The sequence below is a fragment of the Squalius cephalus genome (assembly GCF_949319135.1).
Source record: "Squalius cephalus genome assembly, chromosome: 17".
Lineage (NCBI taxonomy): Eukaryota > Metazoa > Chordata > Actinopteri > Cypriniformes > Leuciscidae > Squalius > Squalius cephalus.
In genome coordinates this window covers 25,539,736-25,561,807 of record NC_137138.1, presented here as the reverse complement: position 1 = coordinate 25,561,807, position 22,072 = coordinate 25,539,736, and the positions used below count along the sequence as shown (strand labels likewise).

At 36.7% G+C, this 22,072-nt stretch overlaps 1 protein-coding gene across 1 annotated transcript in view; it reads right to left on the bottom strand.

Moving 5' to 3' along the window:
* The window catches only part of pof1b (POF1B actin binding protein), a 28,806-nt gene that overhangs the window by 4,642 nt on the left and 2,092 nt on the right, over window positions 1-22,072 (bottom strand). The window contains exons 2-10 of the mRNA XM_079847865.1: window positions 17,626-17,694; window positions 8,755-8,972; window positions 8,179-8,212; window positions 7,684-7,764; window positions 5,724-5,816; window positions 4,129-4,242; window positions 2,770-2,922; window positions 1,971-2,090; window positions 39-167 (exon numbers count right to left, since the gene is read on the bottom strand). Coding sequence (XP_079703991.1) covers window positions 39-167; window positions 1,971-2,090; window positions 2,770-2,922; window positions 4,129-4,242; window positions 5,724-5,816; window positions 7,684-7,764; window positions 8,179-8,212; window positions 8,755-8,972; window positions 17,626-17,694 — 1,011 coding nt within the window. The remainder of the gene's footprint in view (window positions 1-38; window positions 168-1,970; window positions 2,091-2,769; window positions 2,923-4,128; window positions 4,243-5,723; window positions 5,817-7,683; window positions 7,765-8,178; window positions 8,213-8,754; window positions 8,973-17,625; window positions 17,695-22,072) is intronic.

The following is a 22,072-nucleotide window of genomic DNA, read 5'->3' as shown; positions in this document are numbered from 1 at the left end:
AGCATTTTATGTCTGTATGAGGGCGTAAGTTGACGTACCTCCTGCTGGTGTCTGATGACGCTTTCATGCTGCTCCAGTTTGGTCAGGAGCTCAGTGATGCGCAGTTCCAAGGTGCTGTCAGAGGTGTGTGTTACGGTGCGCTCCGACTGGATTTTTATAAGCTGAGACTGGAAAAGAAGAAATACACATAAAATAGATAGTTCTGACTAGATGGGATGCATTTGAAGGATTCTACACTAACATTCATAAGTTTGGGGTCAATAAGATTTGTTTATAAATGTATTTAAAGAAATTATTTGTATTCAGCGAAGAGCATTAAATTGATCAGAAGTGACAGTAAAGGCATTTCTAATGTTCTAAAATCTTTCCGTTTCAAATAAACGTGCTCTATCTATCAAAGTACTGTATCCTGAAAAAAATTGTATCATGGTTTCCACAAAAATATTATCATCAAATATGATAATAATAAATGTTTCTTGAGCACCATATCAGCATATTAGAATGATTTCTGAAGGGTCATGTGACACTGAAGACTAGAGTAAGGATGCTGAAAATTCACCTTTAAATCACAGGAATAAATTACATTTTAAAATATATAAAAACAGAAAACAATCATTTTAAATTGTAATAATATTTCACAATATTACAGTTTTTACTGTAATGTTGATCAAATAAATGCAGCCTTGGTGAACATAAGAGACATAAAACATTTTAAAAATCTTTTTGACCCCAACCTTTTGAACAGTAGTGTATATTAATGACCCAAATTGTTTATCAATCATCCTAAGCCTACAGTTTGACTAAATTATATTACTGAATTAAATAGTTTGTCTCTTAATATTTATTGAACATTTGAGTCTTTATCATACTAGTCATTTTATAAAAGCATTTTAGGATGCTTATAAAAGCAATAAACAGCTTTTCCATACTTAAGTGCGTTTTACCTAAAAACATAATTTAATACATTCAGGGTTCCCACTCTTTCATACGAACACCAGATTCAAGGACTTTCAAGCACTTTTTAAAAGCACCTTTTACTTTAAATCAAACACAATAAAGGTGGGTTTGTTACTACCAATCTGGACACTATCAAAGACCTACTGTACCTGTGTCTACTGACAACTAAGATCAAACTTAAGGGGCATATGACTTTTTTTAAATACATTGAGTAGAGACTAGAGTGCATGAGAGAGAGCGAGTTTGAACGAGAGATGCAGTTTTCAGCTTTATTATTCCTGCTTTTAACATTTATTTTACACTGGTTTTAGTTTAGTTTTTTTTATGAATAATTACTTGATTAAAACATTAAAATATACATACATTTTGCAATTAAATGAAATTGATGTGGACAAGGTAATTGTTAGGCATTACAAAATATTCAAAATATTTTACATGATATCTGCAGGGTTTTTTAAATCAATTTTAAGTCTTTTAAGACCTTTAAGACATGCACAAATAAAATTAATTGGGGGAGATCAGCGTTTATGCAACATCCTAAACCATAAAATGACTATAAAACAAGGACTTAAACAACTTTCCAGTTCAAATAATACAAGGTTTGACAATAACAAATATTTATAAATATATAACCTCACATTACCACACATACTTTATTAGGCATTATTCGATGGAAATTTGATTAAACTATTTTATGTAGCTCAATCCCTTATGTCCGAGGGAGGGCTCCGAGCTTGGAATGTGGCCCGAACCCAGAGTTCTCCCCCGCATCCCTGACTGGGATAGGAGCTAGACGAGAGTGAGTCGTCGGAGGGATGCTTGGTTCCTGTCGAGGAACCAAGACGATTCGGCTATATAAATAAGCCTCGGATCGTACTGATAGAGTAGATCATTTGAACATGCTCTTTGGTAATAAAATATAATTTCAAGTACTTTCAAGAAGCATGGGAACCCTGTACATTGAGTACAAATTCATCAACTCTTTTGCATTTTTTTGTTTCTTCCTTATTTACCCGCAGGTTCTGGAGCTCTCTGTCCTTCTCCCCCCGGAGATCATTCAGCATCCGTTCATACTCTCTAGACAGCTCCTGTGTTTTGATTTGGACAGTGGAACTACTGCACTGCCCTGTCAACTGCGGAAGAGATACAGACAAACATAAAAGAGGAAGAAGACACATGAGGGAAGGGAAGACAAAAAATACAACCCTAGAATCAATGATTTCCACAGTATAATGTCTACTTTCCTATTTTTGAGCAAACTACAAGACTGCTAATTATATAGTAAAATAGTAAATAATGCTAAGTAAATACTGAAACATAATATTATAGCATGTAGTTAGATTGGACCAGCCAGAGTCTACAAAGAAGTAATTATATTTTTTGCAATGTGAATTGAGTGATGAGTTTAAAGGACCGTGAACAATGTTTCTCTTGTGACGTCTTTACGGCGCACTTCACTGCACACAAACATGCAGTGTGACCAGTGTCGTTTGCTTTACAAACGTTTGACTGGTTCTTTTATTGAAAACTTCAGAGCGGTGATGGATGTGACTCAATGAGCCACAAGTCATTTCAAGTCATCATCATTTTCATTTATATCTGATAGGAAATTAACTGTTCTTGTGAGTCGTGTGTGTTATGTGTATAATAAAGGTTTTTGACATATATACATATATACATAAATAGTGCTGGGCAATGATTAATCGCGATTAATCGAATCGGAAATAAAAGTTTGTGTTTACATAATAAATGTGAGTGTATGGTGTATAATTATTCAACAGAATTTTGATGAAGACCCTGAGGTTTGCCCACCTTCTTCCTGAGCAGCTCGTTCTCCTGCTCCAGGGCCCTCTTGCTGCCCTCCAGCTCTTTGATGCGGAAGTCTTTGCTGGGGTCTTTGCTCTGGAAGGTCAGTAGCTGACTTTCTAGAGAACGCTGAGCATTGTTACTTTCCTTCAAAGCCGCCTAAGAGAAAATGGAAATGAAAGATCTGAGATAGATATCTAATAACATGCACAGGTTGTTAGTTGTCATGATTAAAGGGGTCATGACAAGTTTTTTGCACAAAACAAAAAAACAAATATAAGTGTGGAAAAATGATTATTTTCAATCCTCATTCTGACCCTCTATCTGAAATTATACATTTTAAGGGCAGTGTAGAGAGCGTCATTGATTATAATGGGTTCTATTTGCCTGGGATGAGACGAAACACTAGCATCCAGCGTAGGCAAATGTCAGTCGTTAAGCGACTGAATGCCAGTGGGCGGGGCCTATGGTGCGATGATGAAAAACTAATCGTCGATGTCTTGCTCTGGAAGCAGGCATATGCAAAAGTATTTGACTTGATTAAAGGGGACCTATTACGCCTCTTTTTACAAGATGCAATATAAGTCTCAGTTGTCCCCAGAATGTGTCTGTGAAATTTTAGCTCAAAATACCGCACAGATAATTTATTATGTTGTAAATTACCATTTTTGAGTGGAAGGAAAAACATACTTTTTTCGCGCATGTATCTTTAAATGCAAATGAGCTGCTGCTCCCCACCCTGCTTTCCAGAAGAGGGCGGAGCCTTTACATCTGGTGCATCAGATACTCTGTCAAAAACTAAAACATCTGTTTGGTTTTGATTATCATCTTTGATTATCATTATCGGTCACGCTGACGTGACATTGCAGTTCTTCATCATCATGTAAGTTTATTATCTGCATGTGTTTTAAAGCCATATCAGTCTAAACTTCTGATATATGGTTTTCTGAGCGCACACATCCGTAGCTCGCACATAGACAGCTGGATGTCAGACGGCGCATCCCGAGAGAATTAAACTAAGTTCTCTTTCACGTCTTATTGCGCTTAAACTGTCAAATACACACAAGGTTATGTCAAAAACACACAAAGTTCACATGAGCACAGTGGGTTATATCTGTGGATGTAAACAGCAAGTAAAGAAATCACATGTGTATATTAGATTAAAGTGACAACAGCGTAATATACAGTACCTGCTACTATATATGCTGTTAATATAAGTCAAACAACAAAAGAAAAACAGAAATTCACTCACTGCTCTTGATTGAACAACTTTAGTAGATTTAATAAGAATACATTTCTTACTTAAATGCTGCTGTTAAATTGTTGTATTGTTGACAGGAGTGATGAAGTGAAGTTTTATGGTACCTGCAGTTGTCTGCTTTGCTCGCGTACGTTCTCCAGTAGTTTCTCATATTGAAAACCTTGATCTTTCCTATAGCTCAGTTCTTTCTCCAGCTCCTCCTTCTCACTCTCCAGATTCTGCAAATGCACACAGTTAATCCAAATGCAAGTTGCAACTAACCATATAATTGTGCATGCACAAAAAAAAAAAAAAAAAAGGCTTATAGATTTGTAAATTCAGTAGATGCTAGTCAAATTATATGCTAACAGGTTATATCTTCAAAAACCCTCCACAAACTACAAAACGGTGACTCTTATCACTGTCTGGTTTAATCAATTAATTTATTTTGACTGTACATTACCACACCTTTTAGAGCTAATTATAAAATTATCAAAATAAACTGAATTTGTAATATGGCTTAGAGCAATCTGGTGTTTTCAGTGTTTCAGAGCGACTCCACATGAAATCATCTCTGCATGTGTCCTGAGTTTGGGTCACTCATAACATGCATTTCGGAAGACAACAAGTGCCAACCATCTTCCCAAATGTAATGAGAAGCGCTTACTGTATAAAGCAGCTGTTTTCAAAAAAAGAGAAGCTTTAAGGGCTCCCTGCGGTTTCCGCGTAAATAAAAGCCTGATGGTGCTTGAAAATTAAGACAGCCATAAATATTACTATTAGTAGTTTTTTATTTTAAGGTGAAATATTACAATAGCAATAATAATAATAATAATAATAATAAATAACAATATTATTATTATTCATATTTTATAGTCATGTTAATTGAGTGCAATAATTGATTAAAAAAAAATTCCCAAATCATGCAGCCCTAGTCATACCATAAAATATATGACATCAGAATGCTTCAACTGACCAATCATGATCAGTCAGATGTCACACACACACACACACACACACGTAAGCATCCATTCATGCACAGTGCATTCAGTGCAATCACTTCCGTATTTCTCAATCAAGTTTGCAATACGTCTTGCTTCAAAAGAGACCGCACACAAAGCTTTATTATAAGCAATTATCTTTTTTTGATTATTTTTAGTGGCTAATTAGTGAAAACACAGACACTGACGTAGTTGCTGTCTTCAGTAGCTGTTGGCTGCTCCATTTTGGCTTACCAATTGAAAATATGCTGCATGTATTTGTGATGATTCATGTTAAACTGAGCAGAAGCTTTGTTCAGTCAAAGAGGAAATTACCTCTGCTATACCAACAAAGCAGATATTCTTTTGGCATACTGTATCACAATCTGAATTTGTATTTGCAGAAGTAAGGTGCATATTATTACATTTGACATTACATTTGACTTTTGTCATTTTCTCATGTATAATCGAAGAACTAGAAAAAAAATTGTTTTACCTTCAACAAAATAATGCTAATATAGTGTTAAAGGGCTGGGGGCTGTTGTGTAGCTGTTACATCATACCATTGAATCGGTGTATACACGCATCACACCTTGAAAAACACAAGGTCAGCTGAAAGCTGGACTGTAAAGCAAACGCACGCCCACGAGGCAAAACCTGATATGTTTCATCATCATATCTACTGCTTCTGCTGGACAGGAGGCTGTCGGCTGGTTTAGTGGTAGAATAATCGCACTCACCCTCAGATCCTCCTGCATACGCACTAGTTCCTCTCGCAGACTGCTGAACGTGGCCATCAACAGACGCATGGTCTTATCAGCCGTCACACGAGTCTAGATGAGGGAGAGAAAGACTTTACTTTGTGTCTGAAACTACTGCCAACTAAAGTGCTTCATATGTATTGACCGTTATATTATATTATATTTAGTGCTGTCAAATTGATTAATTGTGATTAATCACAGCTAACATAAACGTTTTGGTTTATATATGTGTGAATCTACAAACTATATTGCCAAAAGTTTGGGACGCCTGCCTTTACATGCACATGAACTTTAATGACATCCCATTCTTAATCCGTTGGGTTTAATATGGAGTTGGCCCACCCTTTGCAGCTATAACAGCTTCAACTCTTCTGGGAAGACTTTTCACAAGGTTTAGGAGTGTGTTTATTGTAATTTTTGACCATTCTTCTAGAAGCGCATTTGTGAGGTCAGGCACTGATGCTGGATGAGACGGACGGCTCTCAGTCTCCGCTCTAATTCATCCCAAAGGTGTTCTATCGGGTTGAGGTCAGGACTCTGCAGAACAGTCAAGTTCCTCCACACCAAACTCACTCATCCATGTCTTTATGGACCTTGCTTTGTGCACTGGTGGGTGTTCATGTCGGAACAAGAAGAGGCCCATCCCCAAACTGTTCCCACAAAGTTGGGAGCATGAAATTTTCCAAAATGTCTTGGTATGCTGAAGCATTAAGAGTTCCTTTCACTGAAACTAAGGGGCCAAGCCCAACCTCTGAAAAACAACCCCACACCATAATCCCCCCTCCATTAAACTTTACACTTGGCACAATGCAGTCAGGCAAGTACCATTCTCCTGGCAACCGCCAAACCCAGAGTCGTCCATCAGATTGCCAGACAGAGAAGTGTGATTCGTCACTCCAGAGAACACGTCTCCACTGCTGTAGAGTCCAGTGGCGGCGTGCTTTACTGCATCTGACGCTTTACATTGCACTTGGTGATGTAAGGCTTGGATGCAGCTGCTCAGCCATGGAAACCCATTCCACAAAGCCCCCTACGCACTGTTCTTGAGCTAATCTGAAGGCCACACAAGGTTTGGAGGTCTGTAGCTATTGACTCTGCAGAAAGTTGGCGACTTCTGCGCACTGTGCGCCTCAGCATGCGCTGACCCCTCTCTGTGATTTCACGTGGCCTACCACTTCGTGGCTGTGTTGCTGTTGTTCCCAATTGCTTCCACTTTGTTATAAGACCACTAACAGTTGACCGTGGAATATTTAGTAGAGAGGATATTTCATGAATGGACTTATTGCACAGGTGGCAACCTATCACGGTACCACGCTTGAATTCACTGAGATCCTGAGAGTGACACATTCTTTCACAAATGTTTGTAGACGCATCTGCATGTCTAGATGCTTGATGTTTTACAACAGTGGCCATGGAAGTGATTGGAACACCTGAATTCAATGATTTGGAGGGGTGTCCCAATACTTTTGACAATATAGTGTATCTTAAATGAATAATCACATATATTAACGTTTTTTTGTGGGAAAAAATTAAAGAAAACATATACACACACACACATACATATATATATATATATATATATATATATATATATATATATATGTGTATATGTATATGTTTTCTTTTCTTTTTTCTTCTCTTTTCTTATATATATGAACAGAAAATAAGGACAGCACTTAATCTAATCTAACTTGCTCAAAGTTGACTGAATATCCAAAAAATGACTGAAGATGAAGCAATTATCTGTTTTTATCAGACTCCCAGCTCAAACAATGACTGAGAGGCTACATTGTGCCTGGAGGAACATGTGTTCCTGGGACAGGTTTTATGAGCTAATAATCTGCTGCAGTCAGGAGAGGCGTCTGAGGGTGGGGTGTACTGAGAGGTGGGTGGGGCTGACTGGAAGTGGGCAGGGCAGTCGTTCATAATGTGCGCTCACCTGCAGCAGGTAGCGGATCTGTTGCTTAGTCAGTTCAGACACTCCTTTGGGAATCAGAGACTCTATTTCATCTTTGTCCACCTGCAAACACACATACAGACAAACACGTGTTTAACAAGTTCATCATATATTCTTCGACCAAGAGCTGCAAGAACATTATTTTCAAACTTTTTTTTCTTCCAAAATATCATGAATTATTAATTAATAAATATAATGTTTCTGGGCAGTTGCATTTTATGACATTTTATATTTTAATTTTTTTTAGATTTTGAGATTTAAGGACAGTTCTTTCACACTGCTATTTTTTTTATTTATGCCCCAATGAAAACGTCAAAAAACATTCTCATAATAGTAGAGGTGTAATAAAGCCACCTTGTTCATATTATAAATTGCACTTTAAAATGTACTTATTTAAAGGGGGTTAGAATTAACCATGATTGAAACTTGAAATCCTGTTTGCAAAGCACAGGAACTGAACAATCTGCCACTCCCTACCTTGTAGTCAATGGTGGAGTCCAGAAGGTGTTTCCTGCAGAGACGGAGAACAATATGAATGAGTCAAAATGACCAAAAAAAAAAAAGAGCCTTAAAGCAGAGGCGTCCATTGGTGTTGCTGTTCTCACAATCATTTCTAAGGTGTAAAGTACAGAACCTCTTAACTTGCCATGAATCACTAGATTGAGCCTTGCTCTCAGACAGCTTTAGACAAGGCGGAGAGGATTCAGGTTTTTGATCACTCTAATGAATCATTTGAGAAAGTGGCTGCAGATTAGGTGAAGAGATGAGATTTAATTTTGGTATGTAATAGGTTTTCTCAGTTAAGTCATCAATCATCTAGCTAGTGTTTGACAGGGTTAAGGGCTGTTATCAGCATGCAAATCTTTAATTTAAATACTCCTTTAAGGCACACAGGGAGGAATTCACTAAGACAGAATATGTGAAAAGCAATTTGCACATTATATCTCATTATTGTAATTGAAGCATGGCATTTCATGAATTAGCTTGCGAAAATGTACTTATTATGAAATAACGGTTTTAAAAAGCATTAAAATGCTGAAGGATGTGCTCTACCTTCCCCGGATCTTCGCCACATGCTCGGAGATGCAGGTGTGAATATCGGAGTTCTTGCGGTAAACCTCAGCAAGAAGCTCACCAAAGAAGCGGTTGTCCATCTTGGCGACGGGTTCCACCTCAAATACCTCGGTCTTAATCTCAGACGAGAAGCCATTCTTCAAGTCCCTCAAGTCCACGATGTCCTCCTGAATGCTTGAACTCTCCACCAAGTCCGACTGGAAAAGGGCAGGATGTGAAGAGCATGAGTGCACAACTTTTGTTGAGTTACATGAATTTTATCAGATGTTATTCTGCAAGTTTAATATTAAACAAATCAGCTACAGGATCAACACTGTTTTTCCTTGACACATGCAAAACATAACGCTTACATAACTGTTAGTATGTCAAAATGGAGGAAACTTTTCAAAGAAGCAAACAAACTCTGCCTATGTCTGCTCAGAAATGTGGGTTAACGTTTACAAATATGTGTTACATTTTAGTAGTAGATTGTGAGTGATGCATACTATCGATCCAGTTCAGACACTCCTGAGTGACATCTCTAAGAATACTCTTAAAAGCAGAAGACCAAACTACATGCTGGGAATTGAGTGAACCATAAAGGTATAAGGCCTCCAGGGGAGCGCAAAGACTTTGGCATATGCAGCTACTGAAGCTGTTGATGGAAATATTCATCTGTCTCTATGCAAACTTTGCATTCTGTACATTGTAATCTGCTAGAAAGCATTACGGTAGTAATAGTAGTAGTAGTGGAGATGCACAAATATCATCTCGGCCAATATTACCATTTTTTTAATTATATGCATTGCTATGATTTTTCAAAGTCAAATTTATTTGCATAGCACTTTTCACAACACACATTGTTCCAAAGCAGCTTTTCAAAAAATCATGACGTTAATGTTTAAAATATCTCAAAGCCTTAAAGTTACATTTAGAAGAAGCTGGGCGATAATATAGGAAGCAATAAGCAATTTTGCTGTATAGTATATATTGTCTATGCGAGTATCGAGTATACTGTATGTAAACGGATTAAGTTGGACTAAGTTATATATCCAACTTTATATAAAGAGCTGGGCGCCAATAGCTACATTTTGCAACTATATATAATATATAGTATAACTATATACTTATAAGTGCTATAGCTAAGTTACTTGTAAGTGCTAAGTTATATAGAACTTATAAGTGCTGTCAAATCTATCTATCTATCTCTCTATCTCTCTATCTATCTGGAAAGCTACTTTTTAAAATAATCATTGGCCAAATTTTCTATTTTGGTGCATCCATAATTAATAGCGTTTTCATCCCTAGTTAATAGCGTTTCAGATTGATTGACATTTTTGCATTCTAAAAGCTTCAGCAGTGTTTGGGTAACAAAATGATTGATGACATGCAAGACAGAGCAGCAGTTTCGTCAATCCTCCAGTAACTTCGAGAACTTGAGGTGTGTCTGAGTGGTCGGGCCAGATTCCACTCATCCGTGAGAGAGAATCACTCAGGGTCTGGTTTAATAACTGAACTGACACTACAAAAGATCTTTAGGTTTCAATTTTAATAATCTTGACACAACTAGAAGTCATTTACCATTACCATCGTACCATTTACGATTACCAGGTTTTCAACTTCAAGAGAAATTTCTCTTAAAAAGTATTAACTTAGTGTTAGTAGCACCATGCTCTACTAGAAGAGCAACTGGAGCAAGTATCCTACAAGTTTCTCTGCTCTGTCCTATGCATTCTGCAAAAAGTGCATGTTAAGCAATGCAGCAGAAGTACTATAAAAAGAGACATTCGTCCAGGTGTTTGCAGGGGTCAGCATCTGCTTTGAGAGCACTTATAGAAAGACAAAAGTGTTTTTTGACAGTGGGTGTGTCAGGCCTTGAGAACATTCCACACATTCTGTAGCAGGAAGACCAGCAGTGACGGTGTTAACTGGGTGTGTGGACTGACTCTGAGACTCAGAGTAGTTCAAGGACTACTGAGACTACTGTGCCGAAACCGGTTTGGAGCTGCAACAACAAAGAGCCCAGCTTGTTAACAGTTGCGCATATTACTAAACTTGTCATTTTTACAGGATAAGCTGTGCATGAGTTGATGCAGAGTTGTGTTAATAAAAGATTGTGTCTGGGTGTGTTCTTACAAGACTAGGAAGATAAGAAATCATCAATGATTGAAACGTACTTTGGACATTAGTTACTTTTACCATCTGACAAGTTGCAGCATGTTCTGCACACAGCAAGCAAGGACACATAATATAGTTTAATTCTTCTAGTTTCACTCAGTGACTAGAGGTAGTATCACTAGAATTATAAGTCCAACAAACTGCCACTTAGGCCTATGCATAATCAATAAGAGTGTGCATTTTAAAAAAAGGTAACACTTTACTTTAGGGTCCAATTCTCACTATTAACTAGTTGCTTATCATGCATATTACTATGATATTGGCTGTTTATTAGTACTTATAAAGCACATATAAATGTCTTATTCTGCATGATCATATTCTACATACCTTAATCCTACCGAATACCTAAACTTAAATACTATAAAAACTACTAATAAGCAGTAAATTAGGAGTTTATTGAGGCAAAAGTCTTAGTTAATAGTTAGTTAATAGAGAGAATTGGACCATAGTCTAAAGTGTGACCAAAAAAACTTCTATATGGGTTATGTCAAGAGTCAATGCACAAAATATTTCTAGGAGTAATTCCAGATCACCTGAACTCCCTTCTTATATGCAAATTTCATTCAGTTGTACTATTGTAACATCGATTCCCACAGCAGGATTGAGCAACTCTGCACAGGAATGCACAGAAAGTGCTGTAATCCTAAAATCAACATTACAGAAAGTTCATAAAAAAAAAATGTATATACTGTATATATATCCCACCATGTTAATAAAGATATGAAAAATACTTTACCTTTATATAAACTGTAGGGTTATATTATATTATATATAAGTTTGAATCCATAATCACTAGGGCTTCCATTTGAATAATAATTAATCAAATTAATTATATGATATGTAGAGTCCAAGTTCGAGTCCAAGTCTGTTCACATAGGACATGTTGTTGTTGACATGTTCCAGAAATGTACATATGGTTGAGTGGGCAAAAGTAATACTTTACGTTCACCTAACAATTACTCAAAATAGGAACTGCAGCTTAGTGTCCCTTTACTTTTTATGTGAAAATAACAACTAAGTCTTATCTAACCTTTTGATAAGCGAGTTCCCAAGAATTATGAGAAGACACTACTAATCTTTACTACCTAACAAACAAACTAATCCTGCAGCTGTGGGATGTCCTTTCTGCCTTTTGCTTTCCACAATACCTTACTGTGTGCAAAAATAGGTCAATGTGTGAGCCAAAAGCTCCTCTGTTCCAGTGTAACAGCAGGTCATTGCTCTTGTCTACAGTGAAAGGAAGGAGGAGCTCGGTTTTCAAACTAAAGTTGTGTCTGACCACAGGAAGCAAGTGGAGAGAGATACAGAGAAACTGAGAGATTTGACATTTGAAGGAATGGAGGGACTACAGTTTTGTTTTTTACCAAAGTAAAACCATATCATTCCAAACTAGTCATTAAGTGTTGAATGTTCTAAATGAAAATAGACTGAAACCCTTTACAAAGAGTCTTTGCATAAGATTTAGAATCACATGATCCCGAGTCCTTCTGGTTCATTTTAAAAGCTAATTTATTTAAGGTCTTACCTAGGATTTTTAAATGCCAAATTCAAATGCTCCCATGCACACAAGAACTATACATTAAAATTATTAATACAATTTTTACATATTGTAATCCCTCAGAGATGTGGCAAAGAAACATGTTTTTTTTTGCACTCAATTTTCGCTCCAAGCCTAAATCATGATCTTTTCAGAGTCAGCTGTCAAACAGTCAAATCACAGGAAAACGTCAAACAGTCAAGTAATGAGTTGAAGGGTCTAATTCAAGTTAAATTCCAAATTTAAACCATTCAAGTCTTAATAATAATAATGTATAAAATCATAATTACAAGCCATTTCTAAATTTGCTTTTATTAAAAAAAAATATGTATAAGGAAAAATGAATTTTAAATATAATTATTAAAAACTTGAAACTTATGTAAAACTATTCCATTGGAGACGGCAGATAATTGATCTGTAAAAGTGCAATATCAAATAATAGTCAACAAAACAGCTAGCTAAACCCACTACTGTCACGGTTCCCCTGTTCAAAGACTCTTATTTTGTTATTCTGTTGCCTTGATGTTCCTGGTTTCATTTTCTGTGCATTTGTTCCTGTTTCCTTTGTTTCCATTGCCGTCTGGTTAGTTTGCATAATTACCCTTATCAGTCTTCATGATTACTTCATTAGCCTCTTGTATTCTTGCGTATATAATTAAACACCCCCATGTTTTTAATCAGTGTTTGTCAGTCGTCGTACACTTGTTGTAAAGTCTCCCGTAACGTCAGTTTGGATTACTACTATTGGCTTCTTGTTTGGATAATCCTTGTGTCTGTATGTTCATGGGCTTAAAGACTGCTTGCTAAACAATCCTCACCTCTCCTCGGATAGCATGAATCTGATGCAAGAATTCTTCAAAAGAACCACAGCACAGAGTTACAGTTTGTTCGTATAAGATGCTCGCGCACTAAAACCCATTTTTATATTCATCATTGTGCCTGCATCAGCTCAATGAAATTATGTAAAACTCCTCCAATCTTCAGTGCTAGGCTATCTCACATTACAACTCTACAATTCAACCTAAATGTGTTGAGTGCAATACGCCTAATCACAACTAAATCCTCCTTTGTGAACGAAACTCGAAGCTTATGATGTGCTCCCAACTCCTGTCCCAGCATGTTTGCCAGCACAACCCTATGACAGCTTGAGTGTAATGCTTTTCAAACTTTAGGATAGGCCACATGAAAGACCGATGACGACTTAACCTTAGCACTAGACCTTCACATTCCAGGGTTAAAAACAGAATGAACTGGCAGTGCCCATAGAGACGGTGTTAAAAATAAAACTGATAGGAACCTGAACAGATAACAACTTACAGGTCTAATTTTTTTTCTTCTGATACGTAGTACCGAAGTTAAAACGACCAAAAATCAGTTTATTGAAATAACACGATTTACCAGTTTACATGCAAATCAATAATCTGACAATGCAAGTAAACTGCGTTTACAAGTTTATTAAAAAACAGGTTATTCCCCCGGGGTGATTTAAGCATGTATTTCACTCAGAGTATGCAAAATACTTCAATATAATTATAGTCATGATAGGATGAAATATAATTTCTTAACACGATTATAAGGCTGTACAGAGTAAGTGCTTTTTGCGTACGTGTGGTTTCAGTTGTTCCTATATTTTTCCGTAAATTTCGAATTTTTGGTGAATCGTGATTTGTTCATGAAATCGTTTGTAAGCACGTCACACATACATTTGTGTGTAAGCATGCTTAGTGAATGAGACCCATTATTTTTTTAACATTATGTTTTTGTCATCATTTTTGAACAAGATTATATAAGCTTACATTATAGCTTTTAGTTGAAAACATTAAACAATATGTGCAAACAATAAAATATACAGAACAAATGCATCCCAGATAGCAACAAAGTCTGGGCCGAGTCTGGCTTACATTCGGCACCTCTGGCTTAATTCTGGCGCTGTTTCTGGCGCTGTTTCACATGTTCATGTTGGAAAAAAAAAAGAATATTCACATGCTCGGGTGAAAGTTGACTCCTAAGTCTGATAACAATGAGTCCGGGTTCAGGGAAAATGCGCTCCACCGACAGACGCTTCAGAGACACCAATAACGGTGTGCTAGGCGAAGTTTCTTACAACGCTTTGTGTTTTCTGTTCTTAAAGGGGTGGTATAATGCCCTTTTCACAAGATGTAAAATAAGTCTTTGATGTCCCCAGAGTGTGTATGTGAAGTTTTAGCTCACCCCACAGTTATTTTTATTAGGGCTGGGAATCGATTAAAAAATTTTTACTAATTAATTGCACAATTTGCTGTAATTAATTGCAATTAATTGCATTTTCCCCAAGCTTGTAATCATCAATAGGCCTATTTAAACTTAGAATCACCTAATTAAATTAAACAACACAGGAAAAAATAGCCCTATTAAAATAATATTAATCATCAATATATCAATATATTATTCTTTTCAATAATCAATCAACATAATCAGTTTAACAGATTTTTTTTTTTTTTTTTACTAATTATCAAAATAAAATATAGTCCTACAAAGCTATTATTACCAGAGCATGTGATCAGAGCAGGTAATTTTACCATTGTTGCCCAGCATGGCTATACCAGCTCAGCAAACAGAAGTGTACTACAGAGAAATTTCACATTATTTGAGCGGACTTTGCTTTTCCAGTGCGTGATCGGTACATGATTGGAGCGTTTCGTTTGGGCTGTTAACACACACACACACACACACACGCACACGGAGTGGAAAAGACCCGCTCATGAAAGCTGCGCGAGAATGAAACCTGATCGCCGAACAAGGAGGGGCGGGACGGCATATTTCCAATAGCAGCCGCAACAGGAAATCATTAAAACGAGGCAAAAAAGAAAGTGCTGCGTCAATTGCGCTTTTTTTTTTTTTTCCGCGTTAAACATCTCAAATTAATCGCAAAGATTAATGCGTTAATTCCCCCAGCCCTAATTTTTATATAGTATGTTAAAATTGTCACTTTTTGAGGGTGAGCAAAAACACACCGTTTTGTGTCTGTTCCTTTAAATGCAAATGAGCTGCTGCTCCCGGCACAGAGGGCGGAGCTTCAACAGCTTGCACTCACACAGACATGCACTGAAAATTTCAAAAACTTTTAGCCTTTTATGTTTTATAACCGGATTCAGACAATGATGGAGAGACTCAAGAAGAAGTGACAATATGTAGAATGCAACAGGACATTTCTGAATGGTTAGTTGATGAATTTATGTTGCTTATGTGTAGTTATCTTCTAGTCATTGATTAGCATATTCTGTCTTGATAATCTATAAATCGTGTTCCGGGGGCGGGGTTTATGTAAATTCTAGGGTTGGTTATGTCACTAACCCTGGAGGAATGTTGTGTAGTCCCTACCAGCCGTTTGTTGTAGTCCTTAAAAAGCGATTTCTTTAAAAGCAAATATCTCCCTTTGCTTTGAACTTTGAGCATTGCAACTTTGCAGATGTTGTTTATGTTCAAACAGCAACATTACACACTAACTAAAGTTAAAAAAGTGAAATCATAATCAACCACCCCTTTAAACCTGTCTCCCTCGACCAAACTTAAAGGAAGCATATGTCTCGACATCATTTTGCTATCAGATAAGTTATCTTCTCGGCTCACTCAGTCGTGAATGCAGTGATGGACAGCGGTCTTTCCTCATTCGACTGGTGTTTGGATTTCATGGTGGTGAAAACTCGTGGTGTCTCACCCGAGAATAGCACTATTCGCACTGGATTAGTATTATCTGGGGACCTTGTAATTCCAAACTTCGATGCAGACGACGACATTCTGTGATCAAATACGATCAACTTGTTAACAAGCTTCACAGCGCATTTAGCTATAACAATGAGTTTTAGTTTGCGCGTTTAGGATTTCATTCTCTTACGACCAGCAAAGCAACATATTTAGCAAAATTCTAATAGTATTTTTATTTTTCGAATAATAATTACAGTCAGATCAAATATTTAAATATTCGACTATTCGTGCACACCCCTACTTTTTACCCAGCCGTCCAATCACAGTGGAAGAGGGGAGGGACAAACACCACACCGATAAACTGCCACATTCGGCTTGTACAATGGCATCAGACGACAAAAACAAGCACAACAACAGAACAAAATCATTTAAAGCAAGAGCCAAAGCAAACACTTTTCATTGTATTGTCATTTTATATATAGAAACAAATTATCTGTGAAATCAGATACTAGTTACACTTCCGCGGATATTTCGTATCAGAGCAACCAAAGCATTTCAACTGAAAAAAACGCAGCAAGGCATTTTCAGAAGAGCGTCTGGTGTTTTCAACACTTCGGTGGACACATGGCCTAACTGCTCGGCTCAATACAAAACAAAACAAAAAAATCGTACCTTATTTCTCAGTGTTGCAGGAAAGTAGTGTGGATGACATATTGAAATTTCAAGATTATTATTATTTATCTGTGAAATCTCACATACACACAATTAAAGAAATATTTAGACACTTTTTGCATCATTTAAAATACTGCAACTTGAACGTAAATGACAATTCACTGACACTGCTGTTTTCTTGATACACTAAGTTTAAAAAAAAAACAAAAAAAAAAACATCAGTGTGACCACAGCTCGACTGTATGTTATGAAAACACATTTAAGCTCTTTTATATACCTGTCATCTTCTAATCACCTGCAGGCTGGTTGACAGCAACAGTTGCGATAAAGGACAACTCCCTCTAACACTTTCCTTGCAATATTATGACTATTGCCGGGCCCAATCTAAATGGGTGTTAACACACTGTCTCCTCTGGGAATTACAGAGTCCATTCTTTCTCTGAGACACACCCTAAACCCTGCAGGTACTGCACTTGTGCTCAAACGCGGTCATATTAGCATGTGCGTGCAACTACACATACACACCAAAGCCTGCCTTACAGTAAAGCTAGTTCTACCAGCTCATCTAGCGAGCCAGAGGCATGAACAAACCTAGAGGAAAACATGTGTAATACAGTATATCTATTGCTCATGTATTCTGCATAAAGGCATGAAAGTCAAGAGGTCAAGGGTAACTTTAGGTGTGTGTGTGTGTGTTTGTGTGCTACTGCTAACCATATGATTTCATACAAAAAGTATTCAGCCTTATATGTTAGTGAATATATGCCTGTTTGCAAACATAGTACATGTTATTTTATTACCTCAGATGGTTCAGGGCTCTTGACGGGACTGGATGAATGGCTGTAGAAAGATGTTTGTCCATTTATGTTCTGAATATAGAAAAAGAAAACATGAATGAATCAGGCTTCTTGAACATGTTTTGTCTTGTTCTTAAAAGTCAAAAAAAAAAAAATGAATTGCATTGTGCACAACTTTTTTTCATGTGGTTTTGGAGTGTCTTTATTAAAATTAGATAAAAATCTAAAACGTACAAGGGGAAAAGGCTAACTTTATAACTAAATTATTAACATTAACAAACATTTTAAACTATAAGTTATTGTAAGTATAATATAGGCAATATGCAGTAAAGATTCATAATTTCATTTGTTGGGACTGGGGAGCTAGTTGTCACACTTTTTACTCCAGTGAATAAACATGAATTTTGTTGATTACAAAAAACCTACTTGAAGGTTATTATTTGACAGAAAGAAAAAGTTAATGAACATGCACTGACCAATAGCAGGACATGTTAGGATATAATTGTAATTTTAGATTGGAAGACAGAATTCACATTTATAGATGTTTGAAACCAACATAGAGAAACATGTATTTATTTGTGCGTGCAACTCAAAACCACTTAGTTACTGTGAAATAGCGTAGCCAATGTGGCCATTGTCAGCTAACCCCTACTTTCCCTTATTCACATCAAAACATTAATAATGCTCACGAATTGACATGCAGTGACCCTGTAAGACAAACAGAACCTCAGCTACTTTGATCTCCTGAGATATGGACACACATACTGCCATTTGTCTCCACACGCCCACAGGCAGAAGTTGCGGGAAAGATTTTTTTTCCCTCCCGTCCTTCCTTCACATTTGTTCCTTCTCCCCATTTCCTTCCCTTAACACATTCTTCTCTTCACTCGGTTCACTTAGAAAGATTATATATATTGTTATGATGTTCTATGTCAATGCAAGTTAATTAACAGTCGTGTTTGGTGTCATTGGTAACGGACTAAAATACAGCTTAGGTGGAGCAGAGGAGCGCACCGACTGAAGTTTTAGAGCTCCAACTAACACATTGGCATTAGTCATGTATACTTAGACTGTAGAGGCTAATAAAGGGTTTTCCGTTTAGAACAGTGTGTTAGACCAATCTAAATAGAGTGAGCCTCAACCTCTTACTATTGTAATATTATTCTAACTAAGTGTACGTGGGAAACCATGGCATGATTATACAACGTTACCATTAGAAGTAGTTAAGTTGGTCAGCTTGTTAAAGGTCCCGTTATATGCCCCTTTTCACAAGATGTAAAATAAGTCTCTGATGTCCCCAGAGTGTGTATGTGAAGTTTGAGCTCAAAATACCCAACAGATCATTTTTTACAGCATGTTTAAATTGACATTTTTTGGGGCTCAGAAAAACGAGCTGTTTCAGTGTGTGCCCTTTAAATGCAAATGAGGTGCTGCTGGACGACACAGGGGGCGGAGCTTCATGAGCTCGCGCTCAGTCTGTCAGGAAAAATTCATCTCACGGAATGATGATAATATCAGAAACTCTCAGTAACGGCGTTCATTTCGAGTCGGACAATAATGCCTACAGAGTCAGAGTGCACATAGAGATGAAACAGGTATAGTTTAGTAGTTTAATTACGGTTATTATAACGTATTTGTCATCTGCTTGTAGGCTATGTATCCATTATTTATTAATAGCCTACAAGTCTGCTGTCTGAATGATGATCAAACATATACTGATGAGTTTAATAAAGTTTATTGTACATCACACAAAAGATGAAGCGGCAGTTTTACTTCAGAAAATCACCGTAAGAGCTGAGTAAACACAGTAGCCTAAGTTATAAGAAGTGGACAAGTAGCCAGTAGAGTTGAGGGAGCATTCCTCTGGGCGGAGGTTAGTCAAGAAACGGTTCTAGTGACATCACTAAAGAAGGAAGTAGAGGGATGTAGTCCAATCGAGCCGTTTTTTGTAGTCAACTTCTGTTAAATAAAATATCTCGCTTGGCATTGAACTTTGAGCTTTATAATTTTACAGATATTATTTATGCTCTAACAGCAACATTACACACTAACTAAAGTTTGAAACATGGGATCACGCAGAACGGGACCTTTAATGGTCGTGGCCTCTGGTTAGATATAATCTTACCGTAATTAAGTGTGTTCAGATCTATGGGGACTAAATAATATAGAATGAGTAAGTAGAGTACGGCCGTCTAGAATATTAGTCAACCAGCTCGGTCTAATGACCAAGACTGACGAGTTTGTGATTATGAGATCGTATACCTGGCCGGTTCGAGACTCAAAAGCGTTACAGGAATCCGGATGAATGGGTGTAATTTCAATAAAGAGTTAAATAGAATAAATCAAATGCGTACACTATTATTTAAATGGCCAATTACCAATTGGCATTCTAATCTAAATTCGAGGTTGTGATAAAATGGAGTCAGATAAAAGTTTAATTGGAATTAAATTACTTTGCTACACTGAAAAAAACGAACGCGCAGAAACCTTCATCCGTTTATCGGAAACTGTTGTTGGGCCAATTGGGTGGGCAAAAAAAAAATTACATTTTTGCCAATAACTTCGGAACGACAGAATTCTTTGAGACTATACTGGTATAAAGATTAACTTTGTTAAACTTGTCCTAGATAACTGGTTCGATTGTCACACAAATTTGATGTGGATCATCTAAGGACTGTCATGACAATAAGTTATCAAAATAATTTTGATGTGTCAAACCAATGACATTTTTTGAGAGTAACCCATATTTGAAAAACTTAACAGAAACCTTCAGACCTGTATCCTCTGAACGTAAAGTCCAAACTTAACATGACTTGATGTGTTTATAACTCTTGCAAGCTATTCTAGCTCAATCTTTCAAGAAAAAAAAAAAGATGGAAAGAGTTAACATAAGCTTGATGAAATTTCACAATAAATATTGTGAAAAAAGCTTCTATAGGAACCAGTGTGATGATGACTTAAAAAATGAAATATGTCATTGCTGCAGCACTCTATATGCCTTCTTGAAAACAACTGCTTTAAAATAATGTTACAAAAGTTTGGCAACACTGACATTAGACGCAATGATTGCTATTAGGGCTGGTTGATTATGGCAAAAATCATAATTATTATTTAACATGATTATTAGTGCGTCTTATTTAATGATACGAGTCATTTTAGATATCAGTAAAATCTCACAATTATCGATGGGCTCCTTCAGCAAAAACTAATACTAGGTTACTAATGTAGCTAAGTAAAAGTAATCAAATGTAAAATAACACCTCATAGTCTCCCCTGGATACATTAAATTTAGATTAATCCTTATTAAAGCTACAAAAGTTATTAATTTAAGAAAAAACAAGTTCTTTATGACCCGCATTTCTTATATGAAGATTTAAATACAAAAGAAAGCCATGAGAGTCGGCCCTTTTGTCAATTGTAAGTTTTAGTTTAAAATGTTTGTGATTTTAATAAGAAAAGTATAATTGAATAATACATTGTTCGAATACGTCAATGAAATTATTGTGCAACGGTACTGTGTACAAAGAGAATCACGATGCTGAAAAAAGCATTTTTCGGTAACAAATTTTGTATTTAAAATAAAAATAATGAATAAATGCTGTGTTTGTGGTATACAGCCGCAGATCAGTTGCACACTGCAAACGTGTCATATGTGAAAGCACAAGAGACTGTGCTGCTTCTGCACTGCATAGGCTGCAATACTGTACACGCACTGCAAAGGGAGTATGTGATGTGTGAGCCTGGCATAAGACCGAATGCACGGATCCAATATACAGTTACGCACTCGTTTTCTTTCTCAACTGTTTTCATTCACTTAAGAGTCAAGACACAAACGACTGTGTTTACGAGGATACTTGCCAAAATGGCATTTTGACATTTTAGTAAGTAGGCATTGAGATCGCTAATCCGAATCATACAGTATACTTTTCTTATGCGCATTCTGCTCCGTCTCGGAGCACGAGCACGGAAAGCCGTCTGGGGAACACAGCGGCTTAATTCTTTTTAATGACACTGTTTAATATTAGGCACGTCCCTTAGTTTAGCAACTGCATTTTACAACACTCACTTATTCGGCTGATCTGGATGTTAAGTTTGGCTTAACGCTGAAACGAAAGCGCTCCGTCTGAATGTGACAGCGCCACAATGATCGTTTTACCTCGACTATCTTGTTTTCATAATCGTTGGAAGCCAAAATCAAAAATGCGATTCGCACAGCTCTAATTGCTATTATAATCAGATAAGGTAAAATGGTAGGAGCTATTATAACTCACAAAAAAAACAATGTTGTGAACTAAAATGTGATGCTATGCAAACTAAAACGTATTTCTGAAAAGCCATGTCGACGTTGATTCATGTTATATTATGGCACTGTCACTTTCCATTTTTGCTTGCTAACTATTTTCGGTTTGAGTTTCAGTAGTTGTTGCTTCAAGCTACTATGACATCTTTC